Source organism: Cherax quadricarinatus, chromosome 20 (assembly GCF_038502225.1).
Source record: "Cherax quadricarinatus isolate ZL_2023a chromosome 20, ASM3850222v1, whole genome shotgun sequence".
NCBI classification, from domain to species: domain Eukaryota; kingdom Metazoa; phylum Arthropoda; class Malacostraca; order Decapoda; family Parastacidae; genus Cherax; species Cherax quadricarinatus.
The window spans coordinates 17,502,404-17,519,550 of record NC_091311.1 but is presented as its reverse complement, the minus strand read 5'-3'; the positions used below and the strand labels follow the sequence as shown (position 1 = coordinate 17,519,550).

Genomic DNA, 17,147 nt, shown 5'->3' with positions numbered 1-17,147 from the left:
ATTGGTGTAACCCTTGCCGTCTTGAGTAGCTTCGGGAAGGTGCTAGTTTCTAGTGACTTGTTAACCCTTTGACTGTCGCGGCTGTATATATACGTCTTACGAGGTACCGTGTTTGACGTATATATACTCATAAATTCTAGTGGCTTCAAATCAAGCAGGAGAAAGCTGGTAGGCCCACATGTGAGAGAATGGGTCTGTGTGGTCAGTGTGCACCATATAAAAAAAATCCTGGAGCACGCAGTGCATAATGAGAAAAAAAAAACTCTGACCGTTTTTTTTAATTAAAATGCCGACTTTGTGGTCTATTTTCGTATAGTATTTATGGTTGTACTCTCGTTTTCTTGGTCTCATTTGATAGAATGGAAAACATATTATAGAAATAGAGGTGATGTTGATTGATTTTACTATAAAAAGAACCTAGAAATGGAGCTCAAAGTAGGAGAAATGTTTGATTTTTGCCAATGTTCAAAAGTAAACAAATGATGCCATTGTCCAATAAATGTGCAACTAGCCATTCTAATATGCAGTCATGAATGGATTGATGTTATTTATACAATTATTACAGTATTGCAGTAGTCTGCATAATAGTAAGTCTTCTATTTTTTGTTTGAATAAAAATTCATAATAGAAAGCAAGAGTAATATCAGAGGGGCCTGGAGACATGACTGATGAGCAAAGAAAATGTTATTTTAGAGCCAGGAATATCTGCATTGTTCATTCTGGACCTTATTTTGAAATTGTCATATTTTTTAGTTTTCGTGAAATTGGCCAAATTGCAAATTTCTGACCACATTATTAGGTAGTTGAAATCTGTAAATGGGCAGTTTCTTGTACTCAATCTATAGAAAAAATGGAGTTCTAAAGAAGTAGCTATGAGTTTGGGCGACTGAAACAATGGAATTAGCCGAAAATAGGACTCAAAGTGGGCGAAATCGCCGATTTGTAAACAGCGCCGAGGTCGCTAACTTCACGAGAGCATAATTCCGTCAGTTTTCCATCAAATTTCGTTTTTTTGGTGTCATTACAATCGGGAAAAGATTCTCTATCATTTCATAAGAAAAAATAATTTTTTTTTTTTTTTTAAATTTTGCGACACCAGGAGACACCTCAGGATTGGGGGTTGCGACAGTCAAAGGGTTAAAAAGTAATGAGATAGCATGCGAGAGGACATGGGCCGCTCGCTTGTACAATAATGGTGGGACACGAGACAGATTCCCTGAGTTATTTTTAAATGACTTTATAATCTCGGTGACTTCCGTGGGCTCAGTTGGAGCAAGATAGAAGGAATTTGGGAAATTCCCATCTAGGTAGTCCCTGGCATGGGCATTGGTACGTTGGATTTTATTGGCGAGATTAGAACCTATGGTTGAGAAGAAGTCGTTTATCTTGTTAGCTGTATCAGTGGGATGCAGTGGTGTTTCATTAGGTTTAGTTAGGACACTATTCTTGTTTTTTTCAGTTTGTGGGTCCCTAGAATCTGAGAGAGTGTTTTCCAGGTCTTTTTGTATCTCCTCTTGTGTCAGTGAATCTACTGGAGTAGTATAGTTGTTTGGCTTTCTTTATTACTTTGGAGGACTGATGAATAGTGTTTAAGAATATCTTTGTGTATTAAGCCCTGTCTATATTGCTTTTCATATTGGTGTTTCTTATCAATGGATTTAGTGACATGGTCCTCAGACAAATAGAGAAATTAAAACCTAACAAATCCCCAGGCCCTGATGAATTGTTTGCAAGGGTTTTAAAGGAATGTAAAGAGGAACTTTGCAAACCTTTGGCTAATCTTTTCAACATATCACTACAAACTGGCATAGTGCCTGACAAGTGGAAAATGGCAAATGTAATACCTACTTACAAGGCAGGTGACAGGTCCTTAGCTTCGAACTATAGACCAATAAACCTTACCTCCATAGTGGGAAAATTTATGGAATCAATAATTGCTGAGGCAATTCATAGCCATCTTGATAGGCATGAATTGCTAAATGAATCTTAACACAGTTTTACTAAGGGGCGTTCCTGTCTTACGAATATACAAGCTTTTTTTGCTAATGTGTTTGAAGAGGTAGATCTTGGTAATGAATATGATATTGTGTATATGGACTTCAGTAAGGCATTTGATAGAGTTCCATATCAGAGGCTTTTGAGGAAACTTAAGACACACGGAATAGGAGGAGAAATTTTTCCCTGGGTAGAGGCGTGATTGACAAATAGGCAGCAAAGAGTTTGCATAAATGGGGAGAAATCAGAATGTGGGCACGTCACAAGCAATGTTCCACAGGGGTCAGTGTTGGGACCTTTGTTCACAATTTATATAAACGATATAGATGAGGGAATAAATAGCGACATAAGCAAATTTGCTGATTACACCAAAATAGGCCGTCCAGTTCATTCTATTGAGGACATTAGTGCACTCCAGGATGATTTGAATAGATTGATGCAGTGGTCAGAAAAGTGGCAGATGCAGTTTAGTATAGACAAATGCAAAGTTCTAAATGTTGGACAGGACAATAACCATGCCACATATATATTGAATAGTGTACATCTTAACACTACTGATTGCGAAAAGGATTTAGGAGTTCTGGTTAGCAGTAATCTGATACCAAAACAACAGTGTATAAGTGTTTGCAATAAAGCTAACAGAGTCCTTGGCTTCATATCAAGAAGTATAAATAATAGAAGTCCTCAGGTTGTTCTTCAACTCCATACAGGTCTGCCATCACAAATCCGGCAATCAGTTATTTGGTTCCTTCAGTTATTTGGCACTAATTTTGGCTAGCATAATTTCAAATTTCCAGGGTCGCCACACCAACCTACTGGTACTGTTTGGTGGTGCTACTTGCTGCATAAGTCATTCCAATTTCTTTTTCTCCATTTATTGTTTTAACCTGCTTACTTTTAGCCCTAGCCATGGTTCCAATGAATAAAAGAAATGCTTCTCATTATGTAAAGCACCTACACAGTACATTATCCATTAAAGATAAGGTGGCTTTGAAGCCACTGTCGGCTGCCATGAGCTCAGTCTCATGAAGCAGGAGAATATGCTTTGTTATTACACTAATATCAACACTACAGCTTGTTTTCCTATCACAATTGATATAATATGACATAATAAACAATATAAATAACATAAAACATGTTAAATACTCCAGAATAAATAATATTTGGCATAACACCGAGCAGTTCGACGAGGTATGAAGAGGATATATGGTGTACAAATGCCATTCTCCTATCCCTGTCTTGGGGGCTTAGATTAGAGAAAACGGAGTATAGCACAGGGCTAACTGTGATATACACTCGTACTGCACCATAAACCTGAAACAAAAAAGTTATTTTCTCTATATTGATTATCACACATAGCAGCATATGTGTAGAGAACCTGGCTTGGGTTAGCCATATATGATTTTTGGTAAATATTCGATTCCCAGCCAGGGTAGAAACATTAGGCGTGTTTCTTTACACCTGTTGTCTATGTTTACAAGCGGCTTTCTATACAGTAGTATGTCACTGATGTCAGCTAGGCCTGTATACCTTGTACATGTACGTGTAGTAAATAAAGATATTATTATTATTATTATTATTATTATTATTATTATTATATAATTATTTTCTCAGTTGTTTGTTGGGTTATCTTATTCAAACTTGGGCAAGGTATGATGGAAAGATACTTCTTAGCGTACACCAAAAATGAAAGAAATCAGATCATAAATAGCGGAGTTCACTTCTCAGCCATTAGCGGCCACTTAGCGGTATATTTTCGTATGTTTTTATGGTTATATTCTCATTTTTTCGGTCTCATTTGATAGAATGAAATATATATTACAGAAATAGATATGATTTTGATTGCTTTCATGACGAAAAGTACCTTGAAATTGCGCTCACAGTAGTGAAAATGTTCTGTTCTTTAGCAAAGCTCAAAAGTAAACAAATGACGTCACCGTCCAATACCTGTCCGCCTGCCAGTCCAAATTCCAATATGTAGTCTGGGTTGACATTATTTATACAATTACAGTGGACCCTCGACATTTGATACTAATCCTTTCCTGAGAGCTATCGAATGTCGAAAATATCGAAAGTCGAATTAATTTTCCCTATAAGAAATAATGGAAATCAAATTAATCCATGCAAGACACCCAAAAGTATGAAAAAAAAAATTTACCACATGAAATATTAAGTTTAATCCAATAGAATAATTACAGTAACAACAATAACAATAGAATAATAACAATAGAATAATTGACACTTACCTTTAATGAAGATCTGGTGATGGTTGATGGGATGGGAGGAGGGGAGAGTGTCGAAGTTGTTACTATTTAGAAGGGGAATCCCCTTCCATTAGGACTTGAGGTAGCAAGTCCTTTTCCGGGGTTACTTCCCTTCTTCTGTTAATGCCACTAGGACCAGCTTGAGAGTCACTGGACCTCTGTCGCCGTTCCTTTAAGATTTGTCTAAAATGGGCCATAACATTGTCATTGTAATAGTCACCGGCACGGCCTGCAATAGCTGTGTTAGGGTGATTTTCATCCATAAAGGTTTGCAGTTCAACCCACTTTGCACACATTTCCTTAATTTTTGAAGTAGGCACAATGGAGTCCACAACTGGCATAGGCTTCTCAGGGTTAGCCCCAAACCCTTCAAAATCTTTCTTAATTTCCATACTAATTCTCACCCTTTTTACCACAGGGTTGGCACTAGAAGCTTTCCTGGGGCCCATGGTGACTTATTTTGCAGAAACAAGCATCATAAACAGTGATAATATGGATAATATGGAATGTATCGAATGTATCCTTAGATGCGGGCACGCTGGCTGGCTTGTAAACACTGGCACACATGGGGCAGGTCAGGCCACATGTGGACATGTCTCGTACGAATCGTATCAAATGTCGAGTTTTCCATCGAATGTCGAGGCGAAATTTTTGCGTTAAAATGCATCGAATGTCAGATTTATCAAATGTCGATGCCATTGAATGTCGGGGGTCCACTGTATTACAATAATGCAGCAGTCTGCATAACAGTAAATTTTATTTATTTTTTTATTATCACACTGGCCGATTCCCACCAAGGCAGGGTGGCCCGAAAAAGAAAAACTTTCACCATCATTCACTCCATCACTGTCTTGCCAGAAGGGTGCTTTACACTACAGTTTTTAAACTGCAACATTAACACCCCTCCTTCAGAGTGCAGGCACTGTACTTCCCATCTCCAGGACTCAAGTCCGGCCTGCAGGTTTCCCTGAACCCCTTCATAAATGTTACTTTGCTCACACTCCAACAGCACGTCAAGTATTAAAAACCATTTGTCTCCATTCACTCCTATCAAACACGCTCATGCATACCTGCTGGAAGTCCAAGCCCCTCGCACACAAAACCTCCTTTACCCCCTCTCTCCAACCTTTCCTAGGCCGACCCCTACCCCGCCTTCCTTCCACTACAGACTGATACACTCTTGAAGTCATTCTGTTTCGCTCCATTCTCTCTACATGTCCGAACCACCTCAACAACCCTTCCTCAGCCCTCTGGACAACAGTTTTGGTAATCCCGCACCTCCTCCTAACTTCCAAACTACGAATTCTCTGCATTATATTCACACCACACATTGCCCTCAGACATGACATCTCCACTGCCTCCAGCCTTCTCCTCGCTGCAACATTCATCACCCATGCTTCACACCCATATAAGAGCGTTGGTAAAACTATACTCTCATACATTCCCCTCTTTGCCTCCAAGGACAAAGTTCTTTGTCTCCACAGACTCCTAAGTGCACCACTCACTCTTTTTCCCTCATCAATTCTATGATTCACCTCATCTTTCATAGACCCATCCGCTGACACGTCCACTCCCAAATATCTGAATACATTCACCTCCTCCATACTCTCTCCCTCCAATCTGATATTCAATCTTTCATCACCTAATCTTTTTGTTATCCTCATAACCTTACTCTTTCCTGTATTCACCTTTAATTTTCTTCTTTTGCACACCCTACCAAATTCATCCACCAATCTCTGCAACTTCTCTTCAGCAAAGAGCAGCTGTGACAACTCCCACTTTGTGTGTGATTCTTTATCTTTTAACTCCACGCCTCTTGTCAAGACCCTCGCATTTACTTCTCTTACAACCCCATCTATAAATATGTTAAACAACCACGGTGACATCACACATCCTTGTCTAAGGCCTACTTTTACTGGGAAATAATTTCCCTCTTTCCTACATACTCTAACTTGAACCTCACTATCCTCGTAAAAACTCTTCACTGCTTTCAGTAACCTACCTCCTACACCATACACTTGCAACATCTGCCACATTGCCCCCCTATCCACCCTGTCATACGCCTTTTCCAAATCCATAAATGCCACAAAGACCTCTTTAGCCTTATCTAAATACTGTTCACTTATATGTTTCACTGTAAACACCTGGTCCACACACCCCCTACCTTTCGTAAAGCCTCCTTGTTCATCTGCTATCCTATTCTCCGTCTTACTCTTAATTCTTTCAATAATAACTCTACCATACACTTTACCAGGTATACTCAGCAGACTTATTCCCCTATAATTTTTGCACTCTCTTTTATCCCCTTTGTCTTTATACAGAGGAACTATGCATGCTCTCTGCCAATCCCTAGGTACCTTACCCTCTTCCATACATTTATTAAATAATTGCACCAACCACTCCAAAACTATATCCCCACCTGCTTTTAACATTTCTATCTTTATCCCATCAATCCCGGCTGCCTTACCCCCTTTCATTTTACCTACTGCCTCACGAACTTCCCCCACACTCACAACTGGCTCTTCCTCACTCCTACAAGATGTTATTCCTCCTTGCCCTATACACGAAATCACAGCTTCCCTATCTTCATCAACATTTAACAATTCCTCAAAATATTCCCTCCATCTTCCCAATACCTCTAACTCTCCATTTAATAACTCTCCTCTCCTATTTTTAACTGACAAATCCATTTGTTCTCTAGGCTTTCTTAACTTGTTAATCTCACTCCAAAACTTTTTCTTATTTTCAACAAAATTTGTTGATAACATCTCACCCACTCTCATTTGCTCTCTTTTTACATTGCTTCATCACTCTCTTAACCTCTCTCTTTTTCTCCATATACTCTCCCCTCCTTGCATCACTTCTACTTTGTAAAAACTTCTCATATGCTAACTTTTTCTCCCTTACTACTCTCTTTACATCATCATTCCACCAATCACTCCTCTTCCCTCCCGCACCCACTTTCCTGTAACCACAAACTTCTGCTGAACACTCTAACACTACATTTTTAAACCTACCCCATACCTCTTCGACCCCATTGCCTATGCTCTCATTAGCCCATCTATCCTCCAATAGCTGTTTATATCTTACCCTAACTGCCTCCTCTTTTAGTTTATAAACCTTCACCTCTCTCTTCCCTGATGCTTCTATTCTCCTTGTAAACAGTAAATTTTGTGTGAATAAAAATTCCCAATGGTAAGCAAAAGTAATGTAAGAGGGGCCTGGAGACGTGAATAATGAACAGAGAAAATGTTATTTTAGTGCCAGGAATGTCTGCATTGTTTATTCTGGACCCTATTTTTAAGTTGGCATCTGTTGAAATTTGTGTGAAATCGGCCAAACTGCCAATTTCTGACCACTTTATTGGTTAGTTGAAATAAGTGAATGGGCAGTTTCTTGTACTCATTTGACAGACTAGAAGCAAATAAGTTTATTCAGGTATACACAAATACAGTTACGTAGATTATCATACATAGCAGTGTATGTATAGAGAACCTAGGATAACCCAGAAAAGTCAGACAAAGTGACTTATTTTCAGTACCTGGCTTGGGCTTGCCATATATATTTTTGGTAAATATTTTTTTTCTCGATTGTTTGTTGGGCTATCTCATTGAAACTTGGGCAATGTATGATGGAAAGATGCTTCTTAACGTACAACAAAAATAAAAAAGACGAATGATAAATAAGGAGTTCACTTCTCAGCCATTAGCCGCCTCTTTGCAGTATATTTTTGTATGGTTTTTATTGTTGTATGTGTATTCTCATTTTTTTGGACTCATTTGATAGAATGGAAGATATATTACAGAAATAGACATGATTTTGATTGCTTTCATGACAAAAAAAGTACCTTGAAATTGAGCTCAAAGTACCGGAAATGTTCGATTTTTGCGTCAGTCAAGTTGGTTAATTTTATTAAGCATGTTCTAACCTAACTACTCTGTAATCCGGCAAACTCAGTAATCCGGCACACTACAGGTCCCAATGATGCTGGATTTGTGATGGAGGACCTGTATATCCTTGGTTAGGCCTCAATTAGATTATGCTGTACAGTTCTGGTCACCATATTACAGAATGGATATAAATGCTCTTGAAAACGTACAGAGGAGGATGACAAAGCTGATCCCATGTATCAGAAATCTTCCCTATGAGGATAGCCTGAGGGCCCTGAATCTGCACTCTCTAGAAAGGCGTAGAATTAGGGGGGGATATGATTGAGGTATATAAATGGAAAACAGGAATAAATGAAGGGGATGTAAATAGCGGGCTGAAAATATCCAGCTAAGACAGGACTCGCAGCAGTGATTTCAAGTTGGAAAAGTTCAGATTCAGGAAGGACATAGGAAAGCACTGATTTGGTAATAGAGTTGTGGATGAGTGGAACAAACTCCTGAGTACCATCATAGAAGCTAAGACCTTTTGTAGTTTTAAAAATAGGATGGATAAATACATGAGTGGATGTGAGTTAGACCTGACTAGCTTGGGCTACCAGGTCTAGTGCTGTGCTCCTTCCTTAAGTGGAAGTGACCTGACTTAGTGGTCATTGTTCTAGGCCAGGGGGTGGCATGGACCTGCTTTGCATGGGTCAGTAGGCCTGTTGCAGTGTTCCTTCTTTCTTATGTTCTTAAGCCAAAACCTGTGTTCAGTGGGAAACAATATGTGACTTGATAATTAGGACCTGCAGATCCTGTACTATGGTACAGTGTTCACTACATGATTGTTAATCCCAATGACAGGTGCCCCTCAGAGAATGCATCTCCTTCCCAATTTTGCTTCCTCAGTGCCCTTCCTTACAATGTCTACAATAACCCAAAGAGAGTCTTTGTAATAAAATTTTCACCAGTATAAACAGGTTGTAATAAATAGCACATAAATTCTGGTCATCATTGTTTATCTTGGCAAAGAATGATGAGTATCACATTACACTCATGGTCCAACTCCAGACATGATAATTTTTTTTTCAGTTGGATGCACAGTGATGATCAGTGTAACCATAGTGATTCCTGTGTTCATGATTATCGTTGGCTCCCTCAAGATGGATGAGTGCCCTGCAGAGCCTTATATTCCCATATATCTCGTTGTTGGAGGTAAGAACCTGAATACTGTTTGTATTAGTTATTTTATTGAATGATTTTGTGTTCCATAGGTAGTTGGTTGGTAGACAACAAACACTCAGGGAGGAACTACCATCCTGCTAAGTGAGTGTGAAATGAAAACCTGTAATTGTTTTACACAATGTCAGAATTGCTGGCATCTCTTCTCTATCTCATAAACACTAAAGGTGATAGGTACATATTGCTACTTTTACTTAAATCTAGTTCATACTACACATGCAGCTGTACATGTACACAAATATGTGTATACACTCATCTGATTTTTCTAATGGTATCTTCAAAATTCTTGTTCTTATAGTGTTTCCTTTTATCTCCATGGAGAAGTGGGTACGAATTCATTTCCCTTTTAACCATGCATGATGTAACAAGTGACTAAAATGCTAGCAGCAAGAGACTAATAACCATAACCATGGATAAATATGGTGAATATACATTTGCTACATTTAAATCCAAAGACCTTAAGAAACCTTTAACCCTTTCGGAATTTTGGCTGTACTAGTACGGCTTATGCACCAGGGTTTTTGATGTACTAGTACGCATAAATTCTAGCGCCCTCAAATCTAGCAAGAGAAAGCTGGTAGGCCTACATATGAAATAATGGGTCTATGGTCAGTGTGCACAGTATAAAAAAAATCCTGCAGCACACAGTGCGTAATGAGAAAAAAAAAACTTTGACCGTGTTTTTGGATTAAAACAGCGACTTTGCACTGTATTTTCGTATGGTATTTATTGTTGTGTTCTAGTTTTCCTGGTCTCATTGTATAGAATGGAAGACATATTACAGAAATTGAGATGGTTTTGACTGGTTTTACAATGAAAAGTACCTTGAAATTGAGCTCAAAGTATCAGAAATTTTCTATTTTTACCAAAGTTCAAAAGCAAACAAATCATGCCAAGCATCCAATACATGTCAACTGGTGAGTCTAATATTCTTTCACAAGTGCACCGATATTATTTATACCATTTCTACACTAATGCAGTAGCCTGCATAACAGTAAATCTTATTATTTTTGTGAGAATAAAAAATCAAAGTGGAAAGCAAAAGAAATGTAAGAGGGGCCTAAGGACATGACTAATGAACGGAGGAAATGTTATTTTAGTGCCAGGAATGTCTTTCTTGTTTATTCTGGACCCTATTTGGAAATTGGCATCTTTTGAAATTTGTGTGAAATTGGCAAAATTGCTAAATTCTAACCATTTTATTGGATAGTTGAAATCGGTAAATGGGTGGTTTCTTGTACTCATTTGATAGAAAAAATGAAGTTCTAGTGAAATAGTTATGACTTTTGTCGACTAGTACACAGGAATTGGCAGAAAATAGGGTTCAAAGTGGGCAAAATCGCTGATGCAAAAACATCGTCGAGACCGCTAACTTTGTGAGAGCATAATTCCGTAAGTTTTCCATCAAATTTCATACTTTTGGTGTCATTATGATCGGAAAAAGATTCTCGATCTTTTCATACAAATTTTTTTTTTTTTTTTTTTTTTTTTTTTTTTTGAAATTTTGGCAACCCTGTGAACAAGTCTCTGAGAGGGCCTGGCGACCCTCAAAGGGTTAACAGTTGGAGCAGTCTACAGAGTACTGCACTCCAATATTTACTCACTTAGTGAAAAACTAAGAAACATGATAATTGATGCAGAGATGAATAAACACCACCTGATACTTACAGGTGACTTCAACATAAACCTCATCCATGACCATGACCCACAATTAACTGAATTCACTAATACTATGAGCAGCTGCTTGCTTCTACCAACTATTACAAAACCTACAAGAATCTCCGAGACAAATGCCACTTTACTTGACCATATTCAAGTTCAAATTCAAATATTTATTTCCTTGTAAAGCTTACAATGTGTGGTTTACAAGTTATAAGATTTTAATTACAATGATGGCCACTATCATGCCTAGGCACTTTGGGCAGACTAATACTAATTCTTATTCTACATTGATATACAGTAGACCATCATTTAGCCCGAGTTTATTTGGCACGATTTGGATATTGCATGATTGAAGAATTGCAGCACAATTTTTTGGAACACATCGTATAATTAATTTAACATGGTTCAGTTTGTGGGAAGGAAAAAAAAATTCTGTCTTGCTCAAGCGGCCGCCTTGTTATGGAGCAGCCGGGGAGCCCTCCCGCCATCCCCTACCACTGTCCAACACCACACCACCATCCCAGCCTTTATTATTCATACGTGTCCAGTCCAGTCTTTTTCTGCTACAAGGCAGCTGTGTTTGTGAATTGTGTTATTTTTATTTATTTATTTATTTATGTTTTTGCATATAGTACATTGAGATTTTGTATTTACAATAATGGGTTGCAATGCAAAGAGAGCCTCTATTATGCCTAGGGATTATGGGCCAACTTAACATTATTGGCTTACAAACTACTTAACACTAAGAATTATGTCATAGCTGTACAGTAGAATATTAATTATATCATAGTTGTACAGTAGATTATTAATTGTATAAGTGAATCTAATTTATATAAGACAAAAGATGTATTCATATATTCAGAAAATGTTTTTGTGAAAACAAAGATTCAAAAATGCTTTTGTGAAAACAATGATTCAATTATATTCCTGTCAACAATGGATGAAAGGTTCAAAGTAATTGTTAAAATTATGATGTGGGAATAACATAAGTGAGTATGTGTGTACTGAGTATTTAACATTTAGTCTAGGGTGATTAAGTGGCTTTTGAGAAGAGTCTTAAATTGATTTTCAGACCGGGTTACTTTAGTGTCTTCTGGTAATGAATTCCAAATTTTGGGGCCCTTTATGTGCATAGAGTTTTTACACAGTGTGATATAGACATGAGGTATATCAAAAAGAAATCTGTGTCTTGTGTTATGGTCATGTGTCCTGCTAAGGTTGGTGAGGAGAAGTTTGAGTGGAGGGTTTATATTTGCGTGTATTGTTCTGTGTATGTAATAGGCACATGAATAAGTATAGATGTTCTTAATGGTGAGCAGATTCAGACTTTTGAAAATTAGTGGAGTATGCTGGCAGGAGTGGGAATTTATCATTCTCACTGCTGCCTTTTGCTGGGTTATTAGAGGTCTTAGGTGATTGAATGTTGTTGATCCCCTTGCACAAATTCCGTAGGTGAGGTAAGGGTAAATGAGTGAATGGTACAGTGCCAGGAGAGCTGATTGTGGAATGTAGTACCTTATCTTTGATAGTATACCTGCAGTCTTAGAGATTTTCTTGGTGATTTGTTGTATGTGTGTCTGGAACTTAAGGCTACTGTCAAGGTGGATACCTAGGAATTTTCCCTCTGTAAGTATTGTGACTGATGATCTGTTTAGCGTTATGTTAATTGGATGATTTGCAGCTTTGTTTCCAAACTGAATGAAATATGTTTTATCTGTATTCAGGGTAAGTTTATTGGTCATCATCCAGGCAGATATTTTTTGCAATTGCATTGACAGTGTTTGCTAGTATGACTGGGTTTGGATGGGAGAAGACGTATGTTGTGTCATCTGCAAATAATATGGGTTTGAGTAGCTGTGATGCATTCGGTAGATCTTTGATGTAGATGAGAAAGTGGAATGGTCCAAGGACACTTCCTTGCAGGACTCCTACTGTGATTGGTTGGGTGGAAGAGTTTGCACCATTTGCATACACATATTGAGTTCTGTTACTAAGGTATGACTTTAGGTAGTTTAGAGAGTGGCCTCTGATACCATAGTGCGTTAATTTAGAGTACAGCAGTTCATGGTCAACTGTATCAAAAGCTTTACGTAAATCAGTGAAAATGCCCAGCGGGACTACTTTCTTTTCTAGTGCGGTATATATTAGTTCTAGCATGTGTATGATAGCATCATTTGTGCCTTTATTATTCCTGAATCTGAACTGACAAGGTTTTAATATGTTGTGTGAGATGAGGTAGGAATAGATCCGTCTATGAATTAATTTTTCAAAGATTTTAGAGAGCAGTGGTAAGTTAGATATTGGTCTATAGTTATTCAAGTCAGCTTGGTCACCTCCTTAATGGATTGGAGTGACCCTCGCTTGAGGATTGTTGGGAAGGATTTGTTAAAGAGTGTTGCAATAATTGGTGACAATACTTGAGAAGCTTTTTTGTACATAAAAGCAGGCAAGTTGTTTATGTCTCCTGCCTTGTTTTTAAGGGTGTTGATGATGAGCGAGACTCCTAGTGGGTTGGTTGGAACTAGGAATAGCATATTTGGGTAGGTACCTATGAGGTAGGCTGATGGTCAGGTGTTTGAGCTTGGTATTTTGTTCGCTAGATTTTTTCCTATGGTGGAGAAGAAAACATTGAGTCTGCTGTTTCAGTTGGTGTGAGTAGGGGTTCGTCTGATTTCAGATCAAGCAGGAGAAAGCTGGTAGGCCCACATGTGAGAGGATGGGTCTGTGTAGTCCGTGTGCACCATATAAAAAAATCCTGCAACACGCGGTGCATAATGAGAAAAAAAAACTTCGACCGTTTTTTTTTTTTTGGGGGGGGGATTAAAATGCCGACTTTGTAGTGTATTTTCCTATAGTATTTATGGTTGTATTCTCATTTTCTTGGTCTCGTTTGATAGAATGGAAAACATATTATAGAAATAGAGGTGATTTTGATTGGTTTTAGTATAAAAAGAACCTTGGAATGGAGCTCAAATTAGGGGAAATGTTTGATTTTTGCCGATGTTAAAATGTAAACAAATGGTGTCATTGTCCAATAACTGTCCAACTAGCCATTGTAATATGCAGTTATGAATGAGTTGACATTATTTATATAATTATTACAATATTACAGTAGTCTGCATAACAGTAAATCTTCTGTTTTTTGCTTGAATAAAAATTCAAAATAGAAAGCAAGAGTAATATCAGAGGGGCCTGGAGATGTGACTGATGAACAAAGAAAATGTTATTTTAGATCAAGGAATGTCTGCATTCTTCATTCTGGACCCTATTTTGAAATTGTCATATTTTTTAATTTGCATGAAATTGGCCAAATTGCAAATTTCTGACCACATTACTGGGTAGTTGAAATCGGTAAATGGGCAGTTTCTTGTACTCAATTGATAGAACAAATGGAGTTCTGAAGAAATAGCTATGAGTTTGGTCGACTGGAACAATGGAATTAGCCGGAAATAGGGCTCAAAGTGGGCGAAATTGCCAATTCGTAAATATTGCTGAGGTTGCTAACTTTGCGAGAGCATAATTCCGTCAGTTTTCCATCAAATTTTGTTCTTTTGGTGCCATTACCATCGGGAAAAGATTATCATTTCATAAGAATTTTTTTTTTTTCGAAAATTTTTCGACACCAGGAGACACCTCAGGATTTGGGGTTTTGACAGTCAAGGGGTTAAAACACTTAGCAAATTATTCCTAACATTTTGGTAAGATTTTTTTTTTTTCAAATATTTTGCGACACAACTGGGCTTGCAACAGTCAAAGGGTTAATGTGCCTAAGAGTGATTATTAATGTGTGTCCAATACAGCCGATCTCCGAAATGATGGCCGAAAACCAGGATAGAACTTCAGCCAAAAAAGCAGCCGAGATCCGAATTGGCCAATATCTGGAACAGCTGATAACCAGGGTTCCACTGTAATTTGAAGAGGAAATTTTAGACAGTGTTTCTGTCTAATGTGGACTTAACCCTTTCACTGTCAAGACCTTTCATCCTGAAGTCCCTCTCTGCTGATAAATATTTGAAAAAAAAAAAAAAAATTTCTTACCAAAATCTTAGGAATATTTCTCCGAGTGTTTTAAAAGAAAAAAAATTGCAATCAGTACTTACTGAGATATAAAGGCGTGAAGTTGACAAAGTGAACCGCTTCCAGCAACATCAGTGACTGCCTCTCACTCGGTAATACAGGTCTTCCATCACCAGTCCGGTAATCAGACATCCGGTTCCATCAGTTATTCAGCACTGATTTTGGCTAGCATAATTTCATATTTCCACAGTCACTACAGCAATCTGCTGGTGCTGTTTGGTTGTGCTACTTGCTGCATAAGTCATTCCAGTTTCTTTTTCTCCATTTATTGTTATAACCTGCTTATTTTTAGCCCTAGCCATGGTTCCAATGAATAAGAGAAATGCTTCTCGTCGTGTAAAGCACCCTCACAGTACATTGTCCATTAAAGATAAGGTGGCTTTGAAGCCACTGTCGGTTGCCATGAGCTCAGTCTCATGTTGCAGGGGAATATCCTTTATTATTATGCTAATGTCAACACTATGGCTTGTTTCCTATTACAGCTGATCTAATATGACATATTAAATAATATAAATAACATAGAAACATATTATATACTCCAGAATAAATAATATTTGGCATAATGCCGAGCAGTTCAACCGAGGTATGAAGAGGATATGGGATACAAGTACCATTCTCCTATCCCTGTCTTGGGGCTTATATTAGAGAAAACAGAGTACAGTGGACCCTCGGCTAACAAACACATCGCATAACGTTAAATCCGCCTAATGAAGCATTTGAGCATAAAAATTTTGGCCTGCCTAACGATAAAAAACTTGCCCAGCGTGATTCATCCTGAACCTGGCTGTCCAGCCTGAGTGCCTCAGCTGCCCTGCCGTCATTGTTTACAAGCCAGCGTGGCCGGTTTCATGCATACATTCAATGCATTTTGTATTATTCCATTGTTTATAGTGCTGTAACTGCTAAATAAGTCACCATGGGCCCAAAGAAAGCTTCTAGTGCCAACCCTGTGGTAAAAAGGGTGAGAAATACTATCATACCACAGTCAGCTGCTGCTGCTGCACCACCGTCAGCTATACTACTCGAAGATGTGGAGAGACTGTGTGACTTAACAAGAAACAATTACCTAGAAACAATTAACCCCCAGAGGGTTAGCCATCCAGGATAACCCAAGAAATTCAGTGAGTCATCGAGGACTGTGTAACTTATTTCCATTGGGGTCCTTAATCTTGTCCCCCAGGATGCGACCCACACCAGTCGACTAACACCCAGGTGAACAGGAAAAAATGCCTGGAACTAGTGCTCATATTGGTGAATTTAAGGCCAGCAAAGGTTGGTTTGGGAGATTTAAGAATCGTAGTGGCATACACAGTGTGATAAGGCATGGCGAAGCTGAAGGATTTAAACCCCAACAAGTGTTCAATTGTGACGAAACAGGCCTGTTCTGGAAGAAAATGCCAAACAGGACCTACATTACTCAGGAGGAAAAGGCATTCCCAGGACACAAGCCTATGAAAGACAGGCTAACTTACTTGTTTTGTTGTAATGCTAGTGGGGATTGCAAGGTGAAGCCTTTACTCATGTATCACTCTGAAAATCCCAGACTTTTCAAGAAAAATAGTGTCTCATCACTCATCAGTACTCTTCAATAAAGGTAAATGTCATTTTAACATTTCTTTATATAGTTATTGTGCATGTCTCATTGTTTTCTTTGTATGGAAATGTATATTTCATGAAAAAAAAATTATTTTTTTAATACTTTTGGCTGTCTGGAACGGATAAATTGGATTTCCATTATTTCTCATGGGGAAAATTAATTCGGCTAACGATAATTTCGGCTAACGATGAGCTCTCAGGAACGGATTAATGTCGTTAGCCGAGGGTTCACTGTATAGCACAGGGCTAATCATTATATACACTTGTACTGCACCATAAAACTGAAACAAAGAAGCTATTTTCTTTATGTAGATTATCACACATAGCAGCATATGTGTAGAGAACCTAGGATAATCCAAAAAAGTCAAAGTGACTTACAGTGGTCCCTCATTTATCGTCGTTAATCCGTTCCTGGAAGTGCGACGATTATCGAAATAGACGA

The 17,147-nt window shown here is 38.2% G+C and overlaps 1 protein-coding gene across 1 annotated transcript in view; it reads left to right on the top strand.

Annotated features, from left to right (window-relative positions):
• LOC128703603 (uncharacterized) overlaps positions 1 to 17,147 on the top strand; it is a 311,066-nt gene that overhangs the window by 211,698 nt on the left and 82,221 nt on the right. The window contains exon 5 of the mRNA XM_070086894.1: positions 9,221 to 9,343. Within this exon, the coding sequence (XP_069942995.1) occupies positions 9,221 to 9,343 (123 nt within the window). The remainder of the gene's footprint in view (positions 1 to 9,220; positions 9,344 to 17,147) is intronic.